Source organism: Castor canadensis, chromosome 13 (assembly GCF_047511655.1).
Source record: "Castor canadensis chromosome 13, mCasCan1.hap1v2, whole genome shotgun sequence".
In the NCBI taxonomy this organism is placed as follows: Eukaryota; Metazoa; Chordata; class Mammalia; order Rodentia; family Castoridae; genus Castor; species Castor canadensis.
In genome coordinates, this window is record NC_133398.1 from 21,892,736 (window position 1) to 21,914,665 (window position 21,930).

At 45.9% G+C, this 21,930-nt stretch overlaps 2 protein-coding genes across 4 annotated transcripts in view; one reads left to right on the forward strand and one right to left on the reverse strand.

Annotated features, from left to right (window-relative positions):
- The first annotated feature begins 3,423 nt into the window (after positions 1–3,423).
- On the forward strand, positions 3,424–11,687 carry Slc46a2 (solute carrier family 46 member 2). Its single transcript, XM_020184768.2, has 4 exons — positions 3,424–4,732; positions 6,060–6,143; positions 6,516–6,672; positions 10,839–11,687. Exons 1-4 carry the CDS (start codon positions 3,601–3,603, stop codon positions 10,894–10,896), a joined length of 1,431 nt encoding a protein of 476 aa, XP_020040357.1. The 5' UTR covers positions 3,424–3,600; the 3' UTR covers positions 10,897–11,687.
- A 2,606-nt stretch (positions 11,688–14,293) lies between these two features.
- Snx30 (sorting nexin family member 30) overlaps positions 14,294–21,930 on the reverse strand; it is a 98,347-nt gene continuing 90,710 nt past the window's right edge. For all 3 annotated transcript variants that reach the window (XM_020170841.2, XM_074051246.1, XM_074051245.1), the window contains one exon: positions 14,294–20,236. In XM_020170841.2, the coding sequence (XP_020026430.1) occupies positions 20,177–20,236 (60 nt within the window). In that variant the 3' untranslated portion in view covers positions 14,294–20,176. The remainder of the gene's footprint in view (positions 20,237–21,930) is intronic.

Here is a 21,930-nt window from a genome sequence, read left to right on the forward strand (position 1 = left end):
TTATCATAGAGTCCTCAGCCTTGAGGGGTTAGGATTTCCAGCTTTAGATGAATACTTCATAAATGAGTAACATGTCTACATGCAGAGTTGAGCAGGAAGCTGACCCAATGTTTAAGGTAGCAAAAAGAAGCAGATGCAAAATGCAGGCAGAGGTGCCAAGCTTTTACCCCGGTTTTAGTTACCAACCAGGCATCTGCAGGTCCAAGTGAAGAGTCAGTGTTTTGTTTTTAGCAAAAGCAGCCTCAGAGTCCCTGTTACACTTGAATGGTCACTGACAAGACTTGTCTCTCTCTTCTTGGATGAGTTTGTACATCTTTCCTTGTTCTATTATATACTTATATTTCAGAGAGTATCTTATTTTATTTCCAGTTTTTTTAGGGGAAGGCTTACCTCATCCCTTAAAATACCAACAGTGAAGAAAACAACACCTCCCTCACGGGTATAATCTGCACATGAGCTGTGAGGGTCTCTGCCCCTCGTGATCTAGGTCAGATGACTCAACAACCTAGTCTCATAGTCTGTGAGAGGCCAGATTTCACCCAAACCCAGGAAGGTTTGCCTTCCCCTGGCCTCCTCTACCTCCAGTTTCCCCGTGGGCTCTGCTCAGCGTTATGTCAATCTGGACAGAAATCACAGCGTCTTCACCAGTGCCCACCAAAAAAAAAAAAAAAAAAAAATCTCACTCACAATAAACTTTTCTAAAGAACCGAGGAGAGGGGAAGGCCACTGGCAAGACTTCCATGCACGTGAGTCAGTGGGATGCTTAAAAGCTTCACTAAACATTCCTGTCTACTAAAGTCCCTTCTGAGCATCCTGACACCAACGTCTTATCCTGGCCCTTCCCCCCGAATAACCCCTAATTTCACTTCCTCCCCACACTTGTGTTCCTTCCTTCCTCCTTTCTCTCGCCTCTGGTCTCTCTCCCCTTCTGTAGGGTGTCAGATACTCGAGAGGTTCCACCCTCTCTCTGGACCCTCCTCCACAGCTGAAACCCAGTCCTGAGGATTTCACCTTCTAATATTGACTGAAAGTGCTTTCCAGCACTGGGGGTGTAGTTTAGTGGCAAAATGCCTGCTCTGCAGGCTCTGGGTTCAATCCCTAGCACCAAATAAAGTGTTTTACAAACTATGATTCCTTTCTAAAATGAATTCTGGGGTCATCTATTAAGGTAATAAAAGTATTTCCTATTTTATTGTACTTAGGATACAAATTCAATAAATAAACTTACAACACCTCCTCTTGTTCTTCATTTACATAATACACTGTTAATCAATAACAATTATATGGCCATGTTAACTGTGTTGTTTCTGTGCCTCTTCACATTCCTATGTTCACTTAGAGGACATCATCAACCAACAATTTGCTGTTACCTGTATTTCCCTCATATCTGTAGGCTTTCAAAGACTATCTGGTGCTAAATCCTGGCTTCCCATTTACTAGCTGTGTGATCTTGTACAAATTACTTAAACTCTCTGGTGTAAACTGGGGTGAAAGGCTCATAGACTTCCTGGGATAATTAATGTAATTCATCCATATAAAGTGCTTTAGTACATAGTAAGGGCTCAGTAAATGTTAGCTACCACTTTTCAGAAATAGTGGAGTAACGTGCCTTTATCAATATAAAGACAAGAGTTTATCCTTTGCTCCTTAATGAACTCAGCCTTGAGCCAAGGACTAGATTCCACACCATATCTTAATGTGACAAGATCAAGGCTGAACTTGCTGGTAGCTTGGGCCACAGAAGATGACCAGAAGCTAACCCAGTTAAGGCCTGCATTCAGAGGTGGAGGGGGAACAATAGACTCCAGCCCAGAAGAGTCAGAACTGGGAGAGATGCTCACTACCCTCAGGTGAGTTCATGTGCAGGCCGGATGATTCAGGTGTCAAGCCCGGAGGGTCCCAGGGCTGGCTAGACGGTGCAGACACAGCTTCCTCTGAACCTGTCCTAGATCAGATGTGGAAACCTCAGAGACCCCTTCGAATTTCAGAGGGAAAGAACTGAGACCCATAAATCCAGAGAGGAGCAAGTTTGCCCCCTACTGTCTGCAGCCCCAAGAGGGGACAGACACCTTGATCAAGAGGCAGAAGCCATGTTCGATGGCTAGGGTTGTTCTTTCTGCTGGCCATATCTGATTGGAGAATACCACTTTCCCCCATGACCCACCCCTCCCTTGGAGACTCTGCCACACATGGAACTGGCTGGTCAGGCTGCTGTTGTAGCTTCTAGAAAAATAGGTTAGGAATGGAGTGGGAGAGCCAGGCCTGGAGAAAAACAGCCACTGAGCCAAATCTACAAGGCACATCTAGCAGGGCATTGGAGTGGGGGGGGTGGAAGGGGTAGAGGACTGGATGTATCTTTCTCTTTGCAGAAGGCAGAGTTGTCTGGGTCTGGACGGAGGGGTGGGGGAGGTGGGGGTGGGGGGGGGCTGAGCAGTGACAGGAAAGGCTAGAGAGGGAGATGAAAGCTCACTAAAGCATGTATCTACACAAAAACCACTTGGATTCCAATCTCTACAAGACTATATGAAGACTATATTATCCATCTGGCTTTTAAACTCTCCCTGCGGACTTGAGTTTGGGTTCCCACTGCTACCTGCTACTGTGGCTGAGTTGAAGTTGTTCGTGGGGGCTTGTGAATGGAGGCTGTGTGGTTTTGATTCTGCATCCCTAGGGGTGGCCCTGAGCAGCTGCTCCTTGTTGTATTTTAACCCCATGCACCATTCTCGCCCCAATTGCAGAAGTGTGCACTTAAAGGAGGAAGCTAGGAGTGAGGGTGGGGGTGGGGAAAATCGAAGGCAGAGGTCTCAGCCCAGCCCAGGACAGGGAGACCATGAGACAGAGGAAGAGCAACCACTAAGAGGTAGAAAGAGTCCCTGGGAATTTTACGATGGCGAAAATGACCCTGCCCTTTCCAGTAGGCTCAGTTCCCTACCAGAGAGCCCAGGTTTATCATGTGGAGGCTTATGTAGGACTGGCCTTATGCGGCCAGGTTGGCTCAGGGTCCATCAGTGCAGATGCGTGGAGACCTTTGGCTTAGAGAAAGGCCTGCTACTGAGTTGCCTTCTCTCAAAGTCCGTGCTCCTAACTCCCTACAGCACACCGATCCCCTGTTGCCTATAAACTCCACAGATAAAACTTGACACCCCAGAATTTATTCCTAGCAGAACCCAGGGCATTCCACCCCTTGCGCCCAAACCCTGGGGGGAAAGTCCGCAACGACCCGTGGGAGGTCCGGGCACACCTGGCTGTGGGGAAATTGGACCGTCAGGCGGCCGCGATCGCAGGTGCAGCGTGGCGCGGCGGCCAGCGGGTGGGCGCGCGGGGAGGGAGCCGGGACAGGCAACGCGCTCCCCCGCGCCCGGCTTCGCTGGAAGGTCGCCAGCCCTGCTCCGCCGGCCCGGGTGGAGGCGAGGGCGGAGCGCAGCCTTTTCTCTCCTGGGGAGGAGTGGCAGCGGCCAGGGAGCTCACTTGGCAGCTGGACTGGCTGCTGTCACTCGCGCTCTCCGACTGAGCTCTGACCCTTTGTAGCAGCCAAATTTGGGAGCATCTCTCTGTCGTTGCAGCCAGCAAGCCTTTCGGTCTGCCCATCAGACAGATCACATGGGTCCCGAGGTCACCTGCCCGTGGAAGGGCCACATGCCTCGCTTACAGGTGAGGACCTGGATCGAGCCGGTGGTGGCCTCCGCCCAGGTGGCCGGGTCCCTCTACGACGCCGGGCTACTCCTGGTGGTGAAGTCGTCCTTCGGGGCAGGCGGCTCCTCCAACCACAGCGCCAGTCCATCGCCACGGGGGGCCGTGGAGGACCAACAGCAGAAGGCCATCTCCAATTTCTACATCATCTACAACCTCGTGGTGGGCCTGACGCCCCTGCTGTCCGCCTATGGGCTGGGCTGGCTCAGCGACCGCTACCACCGCAAGATCTCCATCTGCACGTCGCTGCTGGGCTTCCTGCTGTCCCGCATCGGACTGCTGCTCAAGGTGCTGCTGGAATGGCCGGTGGAGGTGCTGTACGCGGCGGCGGCGCTCAACGGGCTGTGCGGTGGCTTATCTGCCTACTGGTCCGGGGTCATGGCGCTGGGATCCCTGGGCTCCTCCGAGGGCCGCCGCTCCGTGCGCCTCATCCTCATCGACCTGGTCCTTGGCTTGGCGGGGTTCTGTGGGAGCATGGCCTCAGGCCATCTCTTCAAGCAGATAGCTGGCCACTCTGGGCAGGGCCTGGTGCTGACCGCCTGCAGTGTGGGCTGTGCCACGTTTGCCCTTTTGTATAGCGTCTTTGTGCTGAAGGTTCCTGAGTCTGTGGCCAAGCCCAGCAAGGAGCTCCTCACTGTGGATACCGTGTCTGGCACGGTGGGCACCTATCGTACCCTAGACCCTGACCAGCTGGACAAGCAGAGTGTGGTAGGGCACCCTTCTCCATCTCCTGGAAAATCAAAGCCCCCCAAAACCATCATTGCCCTGCTGTTTGTGGGTGCCATCATCTATGACCTGGCAGTGGTGGGCACGGTGGATGTGATGCCCCTTTTTGTGCTGAGGGAACCTCTCAGTTGGAACCAAGTGCAAGTGGGCTATGGTATGGCCTCCGGGTACACCATCTTCATCACCAGCTTCCTGGGAGTCCTGGTCTTCTCCCGCTACTTCCGGGACACCACGATGATCATGATTGGGATGGTCTCTTTTGGGTCAGGAGCCCTCCTCTTAGCCTTTGTGAAAGAGACATACATGTTTTACATCGGTGAGTCTGGCATTCTTGGGGAGGCAGGACACGGCTGGCCCTCTGTGTTAGGAGGTTGACACCAGAGATGGTGTGGTCTAGGAGATTCAGCTTGCCACCAGGGATTGAACTTGCTACCTAGGAGGCACGAGGAACACAGGATCCTGTGCGCTTGAGTTTATCTGCATTATAGTACGTATACTTGAGTGGTACGTAAGACCCTAGAAGATCAAGGAAGCATGGTCAGTGGCACCTGCAGTCAGTACAGGAGACTTTCAGGTGGCTTTGAATGGAGATGGGGCTGGGTTTCTTCTCTCCCATTTTAAAGGGATAAAACTAATTCAGCTGAAAGTTCCCCTGAGTAAAATCATTTAGGGCCAAACAAGGGCTTTTAAACGATGCATATAAATTCTCAATAAATGGCTTCTACACCCACTGGAATAAATTCCCACAAGAAAGCAGAATGAAGTTTGTGAGGTCAAAAAGCAGACACCCACAAGCAGAGAACTCCAGACTAGTGCTCTAATAGAACTTTCTACAACTGTGGAAATGTCCTGTATCTGGTCTGTCCCATACAGTAGCCACTAGCCACATGTGGCTATTAAGCACCTGAAATGTGGTTAGTGCTCCTAAAGAAGAGAATTTTAAATTTGATTTCATCTTCATTAATTGAAATAGCCACATGTGGCTAATGACTAACATACCGGAAAGAATAAGTCTAGATGGTTACCTTGGCCCAGGTCACACACCTCAAAAACCACTTAACAAAATGGAAAGATAAACTCTAGTTCCCAGTTAAGAAGGCCACATGGACACAGTATCCCTCTCCCATTCTCTTCTCCAACTCCTCCTCCTTCTCCTTCCTCCTCTCTTCTCCCCCTCCTTCTCCTCTCTCATACTCTCTTACAGTGCATCCAGCTAATGAACCGGGCTAAAGGGGGGGTGAGGGGGAACATTTCTGGAAGCAGTTTGTCAAAGCTTCTAGGACCATTTTCAAGGGAGGTTCGTGAATAGCAAGGACAGGTACTTCTCTCTTGTGTCACTTTTATGGCACCAGCTCCACTACTCTAGAAACCACTTAGTTCTGCCAATAAAGTCCATGAGTCTCCATGTCACCTTTGTCCTGCCACCTTACTGGTTGGTGGTATACAGCCTATCAGAGCTCAGAGAGGCCGAGTCTGGCCTGGGGAGGGCGCCTGTCTGCCAGCACAGAAGTTATTTCTTCCAGGCCAAGCCTCACAGGCGTTGTGGGGAGAGGGGCTGGAAACAAGGCTTTTGCTTTATTCTGATATCCTCCTTGGCCAAGGATGGGCTACAGTGAGGAGTACTCTTGTGTGATCTTTTACAGCTCGAGCCACCATGCTATTCGCGCTCATCCCCATCACAACCATCCGATCGGCCATGTCTAAACTCATAAAGGGTTCCTCTTATGGTGAGTAAGAGAAGTTGCTCCAGGATCTTCTTCCTGGGCTATTTCAGAGTTGCTCAGCTTGAGGCACAGACTTGCAGAAGACACTGGAGAAAGTTCCAGAAGCATCTTCAAATACATGAGGAACATGCTGGTTTCCATCCAGGGTACAAAGAGTAAAGCCAGGAGGGTGGGAAAGACTTAGATCAGTCACTGAAAAGCCATAAAGAAAGATACTCCAGGAAGACACAGTGAGATGGAGGCAGGAGTCCTGTCAAATTGAGTCATGAAGTCTGAAAAGGAGTCCTTAGAAGTCCTCTGTGCTTCTTAGAGACTTGGCTAGGGGGGAACAAGGGACAACAACACATTTCTGTGTAACCTCTGTCCCTTCCACAGGAAAGGTGTTTGTCATGCTGCAGCTGTCTCTCGCTCTGACTGGGGTGGTGACATCTACCATATATAACAAGATCTATCAGCTCACCATGGACAAGTTTGTAGGCACCTGCTTTGCTTTGTCCTCCTGTCTCTCCTTCCTGGCCATTGTCCCAATTGGGTAAGAAGGGAACAAGTGGCTGCTGGGGATGAGGAGAAAGGGAGGGGCTGGTTCTTAGGTCAAAATTATTTGATCATCATCTCCCACTCACCAACCCCAGATGATTTATTTTCAATATTTAGGCAGCAACCTCTGAGTAGGCTAGCTCACAAAGAAAAAGTCCTCTTTTTCCTTTAAACTGATAATCTGGCAATCTGATATTTCTCCCAAATCACAAATAATGATCAGAAAGCCTCAAGCAGTTGGCTCACTTTCTGGCAGTGTTGCAATGACAAGTTGTTTATAGGAGCTTCAGTACTTCCTAATAACTGCTGGGATTAGAAACTCTCTTGAACCAATCACACCTCTTGTTTGGCTCTCTTTAGGTGCGAGCTATCCAGCCTTTCTGAATACTCTTCTTTCTCTGTGTCCTGAAACTGTGTGAGCTCCCCAAAAGGGCATTGGGCAATTCTCTTAATTTCCCTAGGGGGTGCCATTTGTGCAGCAAGAGCACCTAACTGTGAGCAATCATAGGCAGGAGGAGGACCTAGAAGTAAAGGAGAGGCTTGTTGGTCCATGGCCAAGCAACAGCCAAGGTCATTAATGAATAGAAAGAAAGCATGGAAAAGTTCTGCCTTCAACTAGCTCTGTCCAATAGAAATAAGAGTGTGGGCTGGCAGAGTGGCTCACGTGGTAGAGCACCTGCCTAGCAAGCATGAAGCCCTGAGTTCAAAACCCAGTACTGCCAAGAAAAAAAAAAGAGTGTGAGTCACAAAGGCAAGCCAAATGCGTGTTTTAAATTTGCTAAGAAGCCACATTTTTCTAGGAGTCACATTTTTAAAAGATAAAAGTGATAGCTGGGATTAATTATAACATAACTGGGCATCCAAAACACATCTTAACATGGAATTAATTTATAAAAATTAATCAATGAGATATTTTACTTTCTAAAAATAAGTCTTTGAAGTCTGGTTATATATTTTCATTCTTTCCTTACAGTACATTTGCACAAGTCACATTTTGAGTGTTCAGTAGCCACTTGTAACTAGTGAGGTTGTCTTATGTGTCAGTGCTGCTGACCAGAAAGATATATAATATATATTATATATCCAGAAGATAAATATAGCCACAACAAAGTACAAAGAATTTTATATATTTGCATTTTTAAATGGACCTACCTAGTAGCATGTGAATATTCTATGTATCATAATGGTGGAGTTATAGGTAGCAGAGGAGAAAATAATTGAAGGCAGCTTGAAAGGGGACAGTGCTAAAGACTTTTTGGTAACTCACTCTCACATCACAGGTCTCAGCTGAGCCTCCTGGGATAGAAGCCATCGGTTATTAAGGTTCTTTGCTTTATTTCTTAGTTGAGAAAAATAAGATGTGGAGATCAAAAGACTGAGAGAACCTGGACAAGCAGAGGGCCATGACCAGGTCTCATGTCCTAAGGTGAGGAACTGAGCCAGGCCTGTCCTCGGACTGTCCAGACCTTAGGCCTTTACATAAGAGTCCTGGCTGAGTGGTTGGACTAAGAATGAGCACCCAATGCAAATTCTTCAGAACTCCTAGCTCCTTGGCTGACTGAATAATGGATTAGTTTTGTCCACTTGAAAATTATCCAATTCTAACTCATTGGCAGTTGGTTGAACTAGTCTCTTTAACTTAAACAAATAACAACAAAAACAATAGAATACAAGTCCTACTAGTTAATGAGTGTCATAAAGACAGAAACTGACTGTTGAAAACAATAAGAAAATTCAACAATTTGTTCTTTCAACACTTTCACCTGCGTGGGTGTGCTAAGTAGGGTGGCTTGCCTTTATTTAGAGATTTGAGGTTACACAAAGCAGGCGTATGGCCTGTAACACCTCACCCCAGTGCACTTGGACTCAGTCATTTATTTGTGCAGCAGATTTTAATTAGTTGCACACAGTTTTTGTGATTTTATGTCATAGAAGCAGGGAGCATTCTGGAAACACTCAAGTATGCAATTGATTGGATGCGCACACGAATAAGGCACTTAAGCAATTGCTAAGTGTTTCCCTCTATCACAGGCAGTTAGCAGTAGAGAAACACATGTACAAACAAAGTCCAGGTCTCTGTACATGGAATGACCAGGAAAGTCTTAAAAATTATTGCTGCCAGGACCCCACCCCAGAGATTGTAAGTCTGAAAACTTATGGTATAAAAAGGCGGTTTCCATTACCTTTGCTCTCACTGAAGTCACTAAGTAAGTGAGAGCCTGAAAAATTCTTACAGCTAGAGGAGGCCAGGCTGTACCGTCAATCATTGAGAGGGACAGGAAAGACCAGTTAGGGCTCTCTAACCACAGAAGGAAAGGCTACATCCCAATGACAGAAAAACCCAGGAAGGCATGTCAGAGCAGAGGAGGATGCAGAAGGCAGGAGGCTGGACCAGTGGCAGTCTACATCACCTTCCTTGGTGCCAGGAGAGGTCCCCAGGCCAGAGCTACAAACAGCCTGTTTGCAACCCCAAGGTGCTGTGGTTATCAAAGTGAGCTCATTTCCCACTACTGTGAGAACCTACCTTCTGCCTCCTCCTCTCCTTTTTGTTTTGCAGTACTGGGGCTTGAACTCAGGGCCTACACCTTGAGCCACTCTACCAGCCCTTTTTTTTGTGTGTGTGAAGGGTTTTTTTGAGATAGTGTCTTGTGAACTTTTTGCCTGGGCTGGCTTGGAACCGCAATCCTCCTGATCTCTGACTCCTGAGTAGCTAGGATTACAGGCCTGAGCCACCAGTGCCCGGGTCTGCCTGCTCTTCTTTACATGTGATAGGGAGATGCTGAGGAAGTCACTGTGTGGTTCTGCTTGTCACAGCCTTCTTCCACCAGCCCTGGGATACGCACACACTCAGCAATGCCGCAAATTTATGTGTGCTGCATAAATAGAAGTGATCTGAAGAGGAGGGTCTTCTCCAGTCTACAATCCTATAGTCACTCACATCCATCTCCTTCTCCTTTTTGAAAATGATAAAACACTTTAAAGACTTCATATATTTTAACTAGTTAACCTTTTTAATTTTTTGAGGTAGACGAGCAGAGACTCAAATTTGACATCTTTCTTCTCAGAGGAGTTTCCTAACCCTCCTGAGTATAAACTAGGTCCCTTGCTCCATAGCCTGAAAGCTGGTGACCACTTAGTTATTATCTGTTTAATATGCTTGCCCACTAGACTGTACGCTCCCTGTGGACAGAGATCATGGCTGTGTGGCTTACCAGGTGTCCCCTGTGTCCAGCAGAAAGCCTAGTGTCTAGGAAATACTGAAGAATTTGCTTAATGAATGAATGCTGTCAGGTGTGACATCTACCAGCCAGCGCTACTAACACCCACATGCCACGGCTGCATGTTGTGGGCTGACCATGAAGTTAGGAGCCAGCCTTCAACACACAGCTATGCACAACGGCCAAGTAGGAGTTAGCTGCAAAGCCAAGTTCAGGGGGCCCTGTGTTGGCTGCCTCTAAGTCTTGCTCTCCACTTACCAGCCCTGTAGTACTAGGTGTTTTGTTTGAAGTACAGTAATTGTTCTCCCCCAGCAGGGCCCTCAGGCTCATAGGAGGTGATTGGTGTTGGAAGCTTCTACAAACTTTCCTTCAGAAGGCTTGGATTTAAGCTCACACTGCATCAACAGCTCTAGGCACTGTGTATTCATTAAGAGTTGCATCCTGGCTTAGAACTGGAGAAGCCTGGAGCTCTCACAGATGAGAAAACTGAGACCCAAGACTTCAACCTACAATTCCTAATTACTATGTCTTCATTATCTACTAGCATTTTTCAACCAGGTTTATGGGAGAGATAAAAGGGTTCTGGAAAGTCAAGACGACACAGGCAGCTACTTCCGTTTGGGTTTAGCAAAGGTTAACCTTGATCTTGAGCTATTCATGGGAGCTCATCACAGGCAGGAGATGCAAAGAGATCCAGGAGAATGTAGAGGGCTCATAATGTCACTGGAAACAGGGACAAGTTCATTATCACAGGGCTGGAAGGAACCCAGAGTGAGAGAAGTTCCCTAGAGCCAACCTGCTGATGTCCTAATGGAGACAGTACTCATTCCATCTGTGATAAGGAGCTACCGGAGACACTCCCAACATGGGTGGGGAGGAAAAACTACAGTTTTTGCCCCATTCCAGCTGTTTGCCTGTAATTCTCTATTGCAATTCCTTACAGTATCGTAGCCTATAAACAAGTTCCATGGTCACAATGTGGAGACAGGACAGAGAAATGAAGGTGTTCATCTGCAGGAGCTGAAAACACCAGCAATGACCAGGTCCCTTTGAAGACCAAGGAAAGAACCAGGGAATTGGGGACCAAAGCAACTCACCGTCCAAGAAACCTGAGTTCCAGCCAGAGTTGGCCTCTGTATGACCTGCTATGGTTCAGTGGTCCCTGATGGGTGGGGAAAAAGCATTTTCTGGGTGATGGAAGAACCTTCTCAGCTTTCACATGCATCAGTTAGGCAGAGATTAGATTCTGTGGGTAGGGGCTGCACACACAGGCACCCCAGGCTCTAGAAGGGGCTCAGGCTCCAGCTGCAGCCAGATAGCCCCTTTCTTGCAGGGATTGTCTTGAAAGCTGGGTGTTGTGCAAGGAGTCCCCATGCAGGACTCAAAGCTGCATTTTCACCTGCCTGAGGGGAATGTGAAGGGACATTCTGTAAAAACTGCCAACAGTTTTGTATGAACAACGATACCTTTTAAGTTAAAATAAAACCTTAAAAAATAAGTTAGCTTTTTTCCTGAGTTCTCCCTAACTGTAAACAAGAGAGCTGTGGAGTTCAGAACCCTGGCTTCAGGGTAGTGTTGTCATTGTTGCTTTTAAGAAGCAAATATCAAAGGCAAACATTCCCTAATGGAATATTCACTTGAATGCTGTCAATCAACATTAGTTCCCCAAGTGGATGGTGGACTGGGAGAGGAGAAAAAAGAGCTATTTTATTTTGAGTTGCTTATTTTTATTGTCTGTTTTACTTACATATATATGACTCAGCTCCTAATAAAAACATTCATAATGTGAGAATCACTTTTTCTCAGGTCAGATTCCCCTGCAACAGACATGGCAGTCTTAAACTGGGGTGAGATACAAAGCTAAAAAATGCATTTAAATGTTGAGGGCATTTGGGCTCAGAGGTTGTACCTCTAGTCCTCTTGCAGGGAATGAACAGAACTTTGTTACACATCTACTAAAGGTCCTACTAGGTTCAGAGGTCCAGTGAGCACAAGACCTACTGTCCCTACCCTAACCAAGCCAATTGTCTGGCAGGTGCAGCGGACCTGCAGTGTTGTTTCCTATAACAAATGTTAACATAAGGGAGCATCTCCCCCAGATTTGGCAGAACAGAGAGGGCTCCCCAGAAGTGGCATCTATGATAGACTGTGGCAGTGAGGAGGGACAGCATAAAAGGAAAAAGTGTCCCATAAGAGTAATGGAGATAGTTGTTGAAACGGTTAAGCAAGAACACAGAATGTGCACATTTGCATCTTGAACCACTCTGGAGGCACAGTGAGAGAAGATGTACTAACAGACAGAACCAAGCTAAGAGTGAATCAGGTGGAAGGATGGTGGTGAACTGGCACACTGGGTAAGAAGCTATGAGCAGGAAGAAAAATGGATGTGGAGAAGGGAGCTAGAGGTCAACCAGGAGTTGATGAATGGACTGAAAGGGTGAGATAAATGGAGGCAAAAAAGACTCAAATTTGAGGTTCAGGCAATAGAGATGGAGGTAGAGTCTCTCACTGAGACAGACAACATAAGCAGGGACTGTGGGATGGGAGAGATGAGCTTGAAGCCATGCTCAGTCTCTCCAAACTCGCCAAAAGGCTCATTCCTCTTTAATTACTAATTTTACAGAACAGTGGGTTCACTATGACATTTTCATACTTGCATATTATGTATTTCAATCACACTCACTCTGCTCATTCCTGAGTCCTTGCCCTCTACCCAACCCCTGACAAGTTCCCCAACCCAAATGAATCCACTCATTGGCTTCTCCATTCCTTTACCCAAAGCTTGATCATAACAGAGAAACTTCCTTATTTGTCCACACTGACCCTGAAATAAACATGTGGTTTTTAACCCAAGCTGGACTCTCAAAGCCTCAGTATTGGCTTATTTTCAACCCCATCTGTCATCAGAGTAGCAGTTTCAAACCTTTTCAGCGGTTCCCAGGTCACATTTCTCCTAACAGATGGTCTAACCCAGCATTTCTTGGGCAACAGCATCAGCACCACCCAGAAACCTGTTAGAAATACAAACTGTGGGGCCCCACTCAAATCTACCTCTGGGAATGGGGCCTGACAATTGATGTTTTTGTTAGGTCTTGAGTTTATGAGCCACCATTTTAACTTATAGGGCCTGACTATATCTAAGAACCTTCTTCCTCTCCCTGCATTCATTAATTCTTGAGGCCCCGAAGGTGGTGTCCTTGGTTCTCTTCTCAAATTCTCTGGTCTGACCCTGAGGCCTTCAGAGACCTATTTCTAGTAGTTCAGTCATCACCCGGGCTTCCCCAAAGATCAATCCAAACCAAATTATTCTCCCATTTCACCCCTTGTATTTCTCTCCATGATTTTAGTTAATGGCATCACTTCAGCTCCCAGGCTGGATGTGTCCAAATCACCTCTGACCCATTCCTCTCACCACAAATACCTTATAAACCAACTGTTCATTTCCATCTCCTTCTCTGTATTACTTCTTGTCACAGCTTTTGCAATCCATTCCTACCTATTCTCCAGGTCTTCAGTTTGACCACAACCTGCCAGCATCCTATCTTCCATGTCTTCTTAAAAAGAAGAAACTTAAAAACTTTTCAAAAATTAAACTGGCAAAGCATACAGGGAAAGACTTATCCTTGACATGTAAGTTGGACGTATTTAAACAAGTAATAAGTTACTCCATAAAGACCACCTACCTATCACTGAGGTGTGTGGCATACATTATTACTAGTCTACTGACAACTCTATGGAGAGGACTTTGATCACAATACTGAAAGTTTAGAGATGTGACTTGCCGAAAGCCACACAATTAGGAAATGGAAACACTAAGATTTGATCCCAAGCCTCCCTCTTCCTTATGCTACTTTGCTACCTCATTTTGTATGACTGCTTTCTACTATCAGTAAGCCAAGTTCAGCACTGTGGTGAAGTTCATTTCCAATGCACTGCCAGCAATAGATAACTGAGCACTGAGGCCTCTAACTTTGTGACACATTCTAATTCCCTAATAAACCACAGACATTTCTTCTTTTCTTACAAATTCTTCAAAAACATCACAGTAGCCAAAAAATCAGGAAGTGACTGGTCCTGATTTTGCTTTGCTATGGGACGGAAGAAACCTTTTATTTAACAGCCTGCCTGTCAATCACAGTGGTCACTATACTAGGCATTTTCTTCACCTCCTCAAATTGATGTCAACTTGTCAGATGTAGGAGAGGGCAAATTGAGGTTGGAGTTCTAAAGAGGTAAAGAAGAATAAAATAGTTCAATCATACACACAAACACACACATACTTCCTACTACTGTTTATCCTGATTCTTGCAGGTGAATTGTTCTGTTGTTACTGAAAAAGAGGCACCCCTGCTTTCGGTCTACACTTTTAAGAGGTACAAATGAGAACATGACTCAAGGTAAAGAAAGCATCTTTTATAGTTTTATTGGTCCATTACTTTAAGTTAATTGAGGTAAAGAAACTTTTTTAAAATTTACAAGCTAATAGTTATCAAGCAATACAAATTATTTGTTTACCTCAAAATGTAATACTAATCCCACAGTAAACAATGAACAGATTTTTTTATACACAGATACATGAAAAACAAAAGTGGACAAAAACCCTGTGCCAGCATCAAAAATTCAACAAAAAACTTTTTTTTTCATTTTATAATCTCTGGGTTCAGTAACAAAGAAAAAAAGGTGACATTCTTTTTAACATTTGGTAGCTTCATGAGACAAAGACTTCACTCTAAATAAATCACGTTCTTATCGTCACACATTCTCTCAAGCACTTTATTTTCACAGCTTTTGTTTTGGCTTAATGGCAGCATAGAGAGAGAACACATTTACACCAGGACTTGATCAATACCTCAGAAGGCTTTTTTTTTTTTTAATTTCTCTTTTAAATTTTTAAATGTAAAGAATGATTTCTAAAAATAAGAAACACAGTCCATAATTTGGACATGCCCTAAGCACGCATTTTAATCTCTTCTTGAACAGTTAAAATACAAGTTAGAAAGTTTGCTGGCAGTTTGTTTCGTGGGAGTACATCAGACATAGGTCGTCTCTCCATGCGTTCCTGACGCACAGGGATGAAGGGCGCAGGCACAGAAACACGATGAACAAGGAAGTCTATGGGACTGGCCCGAAGCCTCGGGGCGTGCATCCCAGTGAACAGTGCTGTTAGGAGATGCTGGTTGTTATCCGTTGAAGGCCCCACTGACACAGCCGTTCCTTATTAATGGCAACTCACATTTTGGTTTACAATCTACTTTCCCCTCTCCCCACTGCCACACTAGGAAAAACTGACTTCCCCTTCCCCTTTCCAGTATCATTCCTGACAGAATGTTGGCCTAAGACTGAACGAGCCTGTCCAACAGGAGTGTGGACAGGTGTTAGCTGCTCTGACCCGGTCTACAGAGAGCCCAGAGTCACTTGATGCCAGGGCGGGGCTTTTGGGAGAGGTACATAGGCAACACTCCATCACTAGCTGTGACAGATGGCTCTGCAAAAACGGATTCAATTATGCGAGTCAACATAATAGGTTTGATGTTTTTGGCATTTCAACCTGTGGAAAATTCCATCCAAAACATGCTCCTATGAGGCCCCCATAGTACCTTACAAAGCTGACCTCAGAATCAGGGTAAACCTTTAATATTGTCATAATGTATAGAGTTCTTTGTATCCATATGATTTGTCAATGCTGACACCATATCCTCTACAATCAAAAGGATGCCAAAAGGCACTAAATGAATCTTTCACACTTTAAAACAACAAAACGTGTTGTGGTCCCTGTGTTTCCTTAATATTAAAAATATCATTTGGCAATATCAGTATTTAGTTCTCCCCTCCCAAAAGGCCATCCTAATTTGAACCCTCCCTTTCTGACTTGTTTCTTAAAGACTGAAGACTATGTTAGACTGCTAGCATGTAAGCTGAAGACTGCTTAACACTTCCTAAAATGCTTTCTACCCAGAAATTTTAAAACACTAGTTGAAGAATAAGGCATATTAGTAGGTACTGACAAATTCTCAAAGAGCAGAGTTAGGCTATTAACAGTCTGGGACAATTCTTTAAAATTCTGGATTTGTTGATTTTCAAGTGCTAAATGCATAGAATGCTTATATGAGACAAGTATCTTATTGGTTTGCTAAAAGTTATTGTTTTCATAGCACTTATATACAGATTATCTAGAGTAGTAAAAACTAGCTGGATGACATGTTTTTCTGCCACACAGACAGTCATACCCAGGACACATTTCAAACACATATGATTAAGAGAGCAGTTCATTCCCTGTAACACAGTCCTCACCTTAACCTTTCTGGATGCAGACAGCCTCTGCACACCACTGATATGTGTAGCTGTGGGAAGACCAGACATTTTTAAGACAAAAAGATGACAACCTACAGAGTGAATTGGTGAAAAACTGAATTCCTGGATTGTTCATTGAGTTAAAAGCAAAGATGAGGAGAACAGCTCTAACACCACCTGCTCCATTGGTAAGTCTGGCCTAGGAGAGGACATTGTCTTCAAATGTACCAATAAGTGTCACCTGTCATATGAGTAGAAAAACATAACCAACGAGAGGGCACGTCCAATCTGTTGCCATCTTAAGGGCTTTTGAAAGTGAGAAGGCAAACCCAAACTCCCAACATACTTTTGCAAATGAGGGTGGTCAAGGCAGTGTTATCCAGCTATGTAACTAGCTCACTCAGTTCCTACAGGCTCTTGTAATAGGCGACTGGGAAGGTGGGGTCCTCAAGGGTGTTCCCTGCTCTGACCACAGGCAGTTGATCTTCTAGGAGGAATCACCCTTTAGGGTGACCAGGAGCCCCATCTAGCCAGAGTAGAACCCAGTTCCAACCCACTTCAAGGCCCAAAGAGATGAGGCCAACACAGTCTTGGACCTTTTTGACATTGTTCTTTGTCCTATGTCACTAGCTCAGGATGGAGTACAGGGAATCACCAGTCCACAATCAATGACATTATCAAAACAGAGCCAGCTCCCTGCACTTTCAATGATACTGGGCAGGATCAAGTGACACAAACTCTACTATCCTAAGAGAAACCTCATTTGCACCGCCACAATGTCATCAGGCCCACCTCTAAAGCAGGACTTCTCGTCAGGCCCTCAGCCAAGACAGCTGCACGAGCAGTTCCCTCACATAGAGTGGCAAGAACATCTAGAACACGCAACATCTAGAGTACACTTGTGGGGCTGGAATCTGGCAAGAAAATACATTTGCTACCATCCCTAGAGTCATTTTAGCCACACAAAGGCATCAAGAGCAGCCTGGTGAAGCCCATCACCCCCATCACACTTTCAGCTCACTGGCAATCATTATCACACATTATCAAGGGATAAGACCCAATCCTAGGACAGTCTGAGCAGTGAGTTCCCTCCTCATTCACAGCAGCCACTCCTTGCCTTGAGCAGAGCACAGTCCCCCACAGAAGGAAGCACTGGGTCCACACCTGCTCCAAATCACAGTTCTCGCTTTTACATTATTTGCATCTCTCAAATCTCACTTTCTAGGAATTCTCTCATTCTTGGCAGGAAACTGTTCACATCTCAGGACCTGGGCAGTTGCTAGGGATGACTTCTACTGTCATCATCCTCAAGTCTCAAAATCTATCTCTGTCCCTCTGCCTGAGGTAAAGTGTGACCTCAAGCCAAAATCTCATGGAAAATAAATATGGGGGGATTGGAGACTGTGGGCTCCAGAAGGAGGGGTGATGAAGCCTCCCCAAACTCATCCTGAGTTACACATCTCATGAGGAATCTCTGTGCTTGACCAAGATGAACAGAGAAAGACTTGGGACTGCTGAGCCTGAGGGGCGTGAGAGAGCCACAGAGTGGGATGGGCAGGAGAGTCCCCTTCACTGCCTTTTGTCCCCTTCCTTCTGGGCCAGCCTCCTCATCCCATCAGATGGCAGCATGAAGATAGAGACAAGAGTCTCTTCTGCGGAAGAACCATTTCTCCATGTAAGTCTGTTACGTACACAGTTCTCCTGGCTCTGCTGGAATAGAAGTTTACATTGTTTCAGCTCTTTCTGGTGTTTCAAGGCATAGGAACATCACACAGGGACCAAACAAACAGAGCCAGAGAAAACCTCAAGGTGCCTTCAGAGCCAGTACTCTGCCTTCCACGATGAGAAGTGACTATGGATCCTGTTCCCCTTCCCATCCCTCCTGGCTACAAGCCAGCTGCTGTTTTTGAAGGGCTGCCATCTTTTCCCAGTAACCAGTACACAGGGTAACCCTGGGCATCAGCTACCAGCAGGTTATCAGATTCTAGCTTCCTTGTCACTTTCCACCTTTCTTTCCAAGCATGATTGTGCTGGATGACGTGTTTCAAGCCCACATTCCACAAGGCAAAGCTTCACATTGCAAAGATGAACATTTGCTGCTGGGCCAGTCTGGTTTCTTCTACATGTATTGAAAGGGCTGTCATGACTAGCTACACATCCCGATTCTAGCAGCACGTTCAGGTTGGACTGGCACATCCACACCCACACCAACACGATGGCTGAGAGGTAGAATGAAATGCTGAATCACTTGGGCTGGGGGCACTGGATTGTTCTTACCCCTCTGCTTTGGTGAATCAATTCTATTTGTACCAAACTGAAAATTCACATCAAAGGATTTTAGAATGGCACAGATGGGGTTTAGCAGTATAGGCAAGTACCGATTTATGTAAAAAATTATCATTTCAACTATGACTTTGTCAAACATGAGGAAAAAGAACCAAACTGTTCCATGCTCTCCAACTGTTGTCCTGAGTATCCTAGCTGCGGCTGACACAGGTCAACTCTGCACTTAGAGTGGAACACACGTGCTGACTGGTATTTGAAGGTTAATTTGCATATGAAGCAGTGTTTTAACTGTTCCATCTAAAAAAAGGAAAAAAAAAACATTAAAAAAAAAAGGCCACTCCTGCTTATGGGAGGCTCAGATTTATGGTTTTATCGGGAAGAGCCAGATGAAAGAATGCAAACATGACATGTAGCTTCTTTTCAGCAGGAAGAACAATGAGTTGGAAGATAGATTCTCTTTGACTGTTGGTTTTGTGGCAATTTGAAAAGCAAACCTGGCAACAGACTGAAGACTTTAAACACAGCCAGCAGTCGCCAGGGACGAGGCTGCAAATTGAGACTATAGCTAGAAGCAGAGTTAGTTGTCTGTTAAGCTGTCATCTTTGAGACCCCTGTAAATACTTTTCTTTCTGACCAGGAAATGTTAAAAGTTAAAGCACTTTATGTAGAACATTCATTCACACTGAGTTAGCAAATTTCTTGTGTCCTAACAATACAACATACCAGGCCTCTCAGCAAAAGGTTGCCCGAACATTTGGTGGGCATGGTAGGAAATATTAAACTAGGTATTTTTGATGAGGTAAAGGCAAATTGCACAAAGCAGACGTGGGACACGGGGCTTGGTGTAGGCCCACTGCTCTCAACCAGAGGAGCTACTCTGACTGCAAAACAACAGCTACTTCCTAACAGGTCTAGTCCTAACTGTGAAAACAACTAACAAGCAAAAGAAACACACTAAAGACCTTCACAGAGATAAACGCACCTTCTTCATTTCACACAGAAAGTTTCTAATGCATTGCACTCTGATCAGCTTCCCAGACATCGCATAAGGACAGGACATGGCTTGCTCACTCAAGTATGGATGTATATGGACACTGATTTAAATGGCCCCACGTGAGCCAGAAATAAGAAATCACATGTCACTCGTCACAAGCAGGCAGCAGGCCACACTCATAGTTACAGGCCACTGTAAATTAAGGACTCTCTATGGAGGCACTCACACCTCCATCTAGGCTGAGACAAGTCAGTGCCCACAGGGGTCAAGGGCAGAGCCGCTGGGTCTCCAACAGCAAGCCACAGTTCCCTTCTCTTCATGCCTCCTCATGTCCTTGGAAAGCAGGACCTGGTTTCTCCCCCATAACAGGCAATTCAGCTGTCTCCAAAGAAGAAACTCATGAGCTGTTACGATGTCAGCTGTGGGCTGTCATGTCCCTGTTTCAAGTCTTCATAGTGTTCCATTTAGGAGGTTCCTTCATAATGCGGAGGTATGCTTCTGCTGAGAGATGGTTCTAGCCTCACAGGCTCCACCAAAGAATAAATATTAATTGAAAACAACTGTGGGGTGAAATGGGAAGGAGAAAAATACACATGAAAGGTGCTTCTGTGTCATTTTCCCAAGGCCACCTCTCTGGCACTGCAGGGACATTCTGGTACAGGGCCATGCCCTGTGTAGGTAGAAGAGTCTCTGTCTGTCCCAAGAAGAGCCTACTTGGCCTCTTGTTTCTCCTGCAGCAGTGGAATAATCGACTCCCACGCCATGAGGCACTGAAATGACAACATTCGTGTGGTATCAGTACTGAGTCTCAGATTTCAGGGTTAGCTTCCTACTGCCCGCTCTAGTCTAGTCGTTCACTGTCAATCCTGCTGGGTCACCTTCATCTAGTGGTGCCTACATGTGTTATCCGCACTAGTATCGACAAGGGAGGTAACAGGTGTTTATTTGGAATGTGGCACCTCTGTCTTTACGAAAGACAACAGTGTCCCTAAAAGGCTTACATGCAATCATGACAGTGCATGAAGTTCATACCTCATGGATTTACTGGAAGAAAAATCTTTCCCTTGAAAAAGCAAACAAAATACAAAAACAAAAACAAAAAAAAAAATAGCCCAGGTAGGAAGCTCTTAAAGAAGCCCAAACATGGAATGTTGTTCTGGTGTTGGTGGGCCACCTAGTCAGATGGTGGTAGAAAACCTGGTCTTCTTCACCAACCTCAGGTTTGCTTGTTTGGGCCACTCCTGGATCTCCCAAAAAAGAATGGGGGGAAGGGAACCCAACAATGGACCTTTGTTATGACCATACATTGTTAAATAGCTTATATCCATCACCACATGATTCATGGTTCTAATAAGAATGCAAATTCAGGTTCTTTTCACTACATGAGCTCATTTCACTCTAGCTGCTGTGACAGGCCAGGAACTTGGAAGACTCTGGCAGTGCCTCTGAGAGCAATGCTCAGCAGACATGGTCCTCCCTTTGAGCAGCCTCTTGCACAAAGAGAAGGCTAGGTCCATCACATGAGGCCTTTCTGACCAACAGCCCAGGGTGAGGTAGGACTCTGTGCTGAGTCACCTGGGGAGGCACCTGCGAGGTAGGAGGAAAGAGGGAGGCATCCTCAGGTCAAGCTGGGAAAAGCAGTGGTGAAACTGCTCCCTGCTTCCTACTGGTGGCTCTGAGGTTAGAGAAGAAGCCAGAATGTCCTACATCAGGAAGGCCCAGGAGCCTAAGGAGCTGGCTTCTAGCAAGGGCCCCAGAGGGTGGTCCTTGGCATTCTGGGTCCTACTATCTCCCTAAGCCATCCCCTCAGATCTAGAACAGTCTTTCTACATCAGCCATAAGTAACCAAGGCCATACCAGCTTTCTTTTCAGTCCCCAAATGTGCCAAACTCTTTCCTACCTCAGGGACCTTGCGTATGTTGTTCTGTTTGCCCAGAATACATGTCCTCCATGTCTTTGTTTCTGAAGCTTAGAATAAATGTCGCTTTCACAGATTGGCCTTTTCTGTCACTCCACCTGCCCCCTAGTATTTCCTCCTAGCTTCCTGTTTTCCTTTAGAGAATCTATCTTGCTCTTAGCTGTGAGATTCTATCACTAATGCATGTCCTCTACTAGACTGGGTGGTTCCTTGAAGGCAGGAGTCCTGCTGTTTATCAGTTTTTGTAAACACAGTCCTTTTTACCCAGCAAGTATACAAAATCATTTGTCAATTATATGTAGGAGCCAAGACTAGGCTCTAAGATAGTGACCACTTGCAGTATAATAAACAAACACGGACATTAGACCTAGGTTGGATGCCAGGGCACCAGAAAACATGGGACTCATCCCCAAGAGGCATGGAGGAGACGTCAGACCTGGTTAGTCTGGGAGTGGTGGGAAGGCCACTGCACAGTGGAGAGAAGGGAGTGCCTATCACTGCTGGGCATGTTGCAGGTACTCACACGTGCATTACTTCGCTGCATCC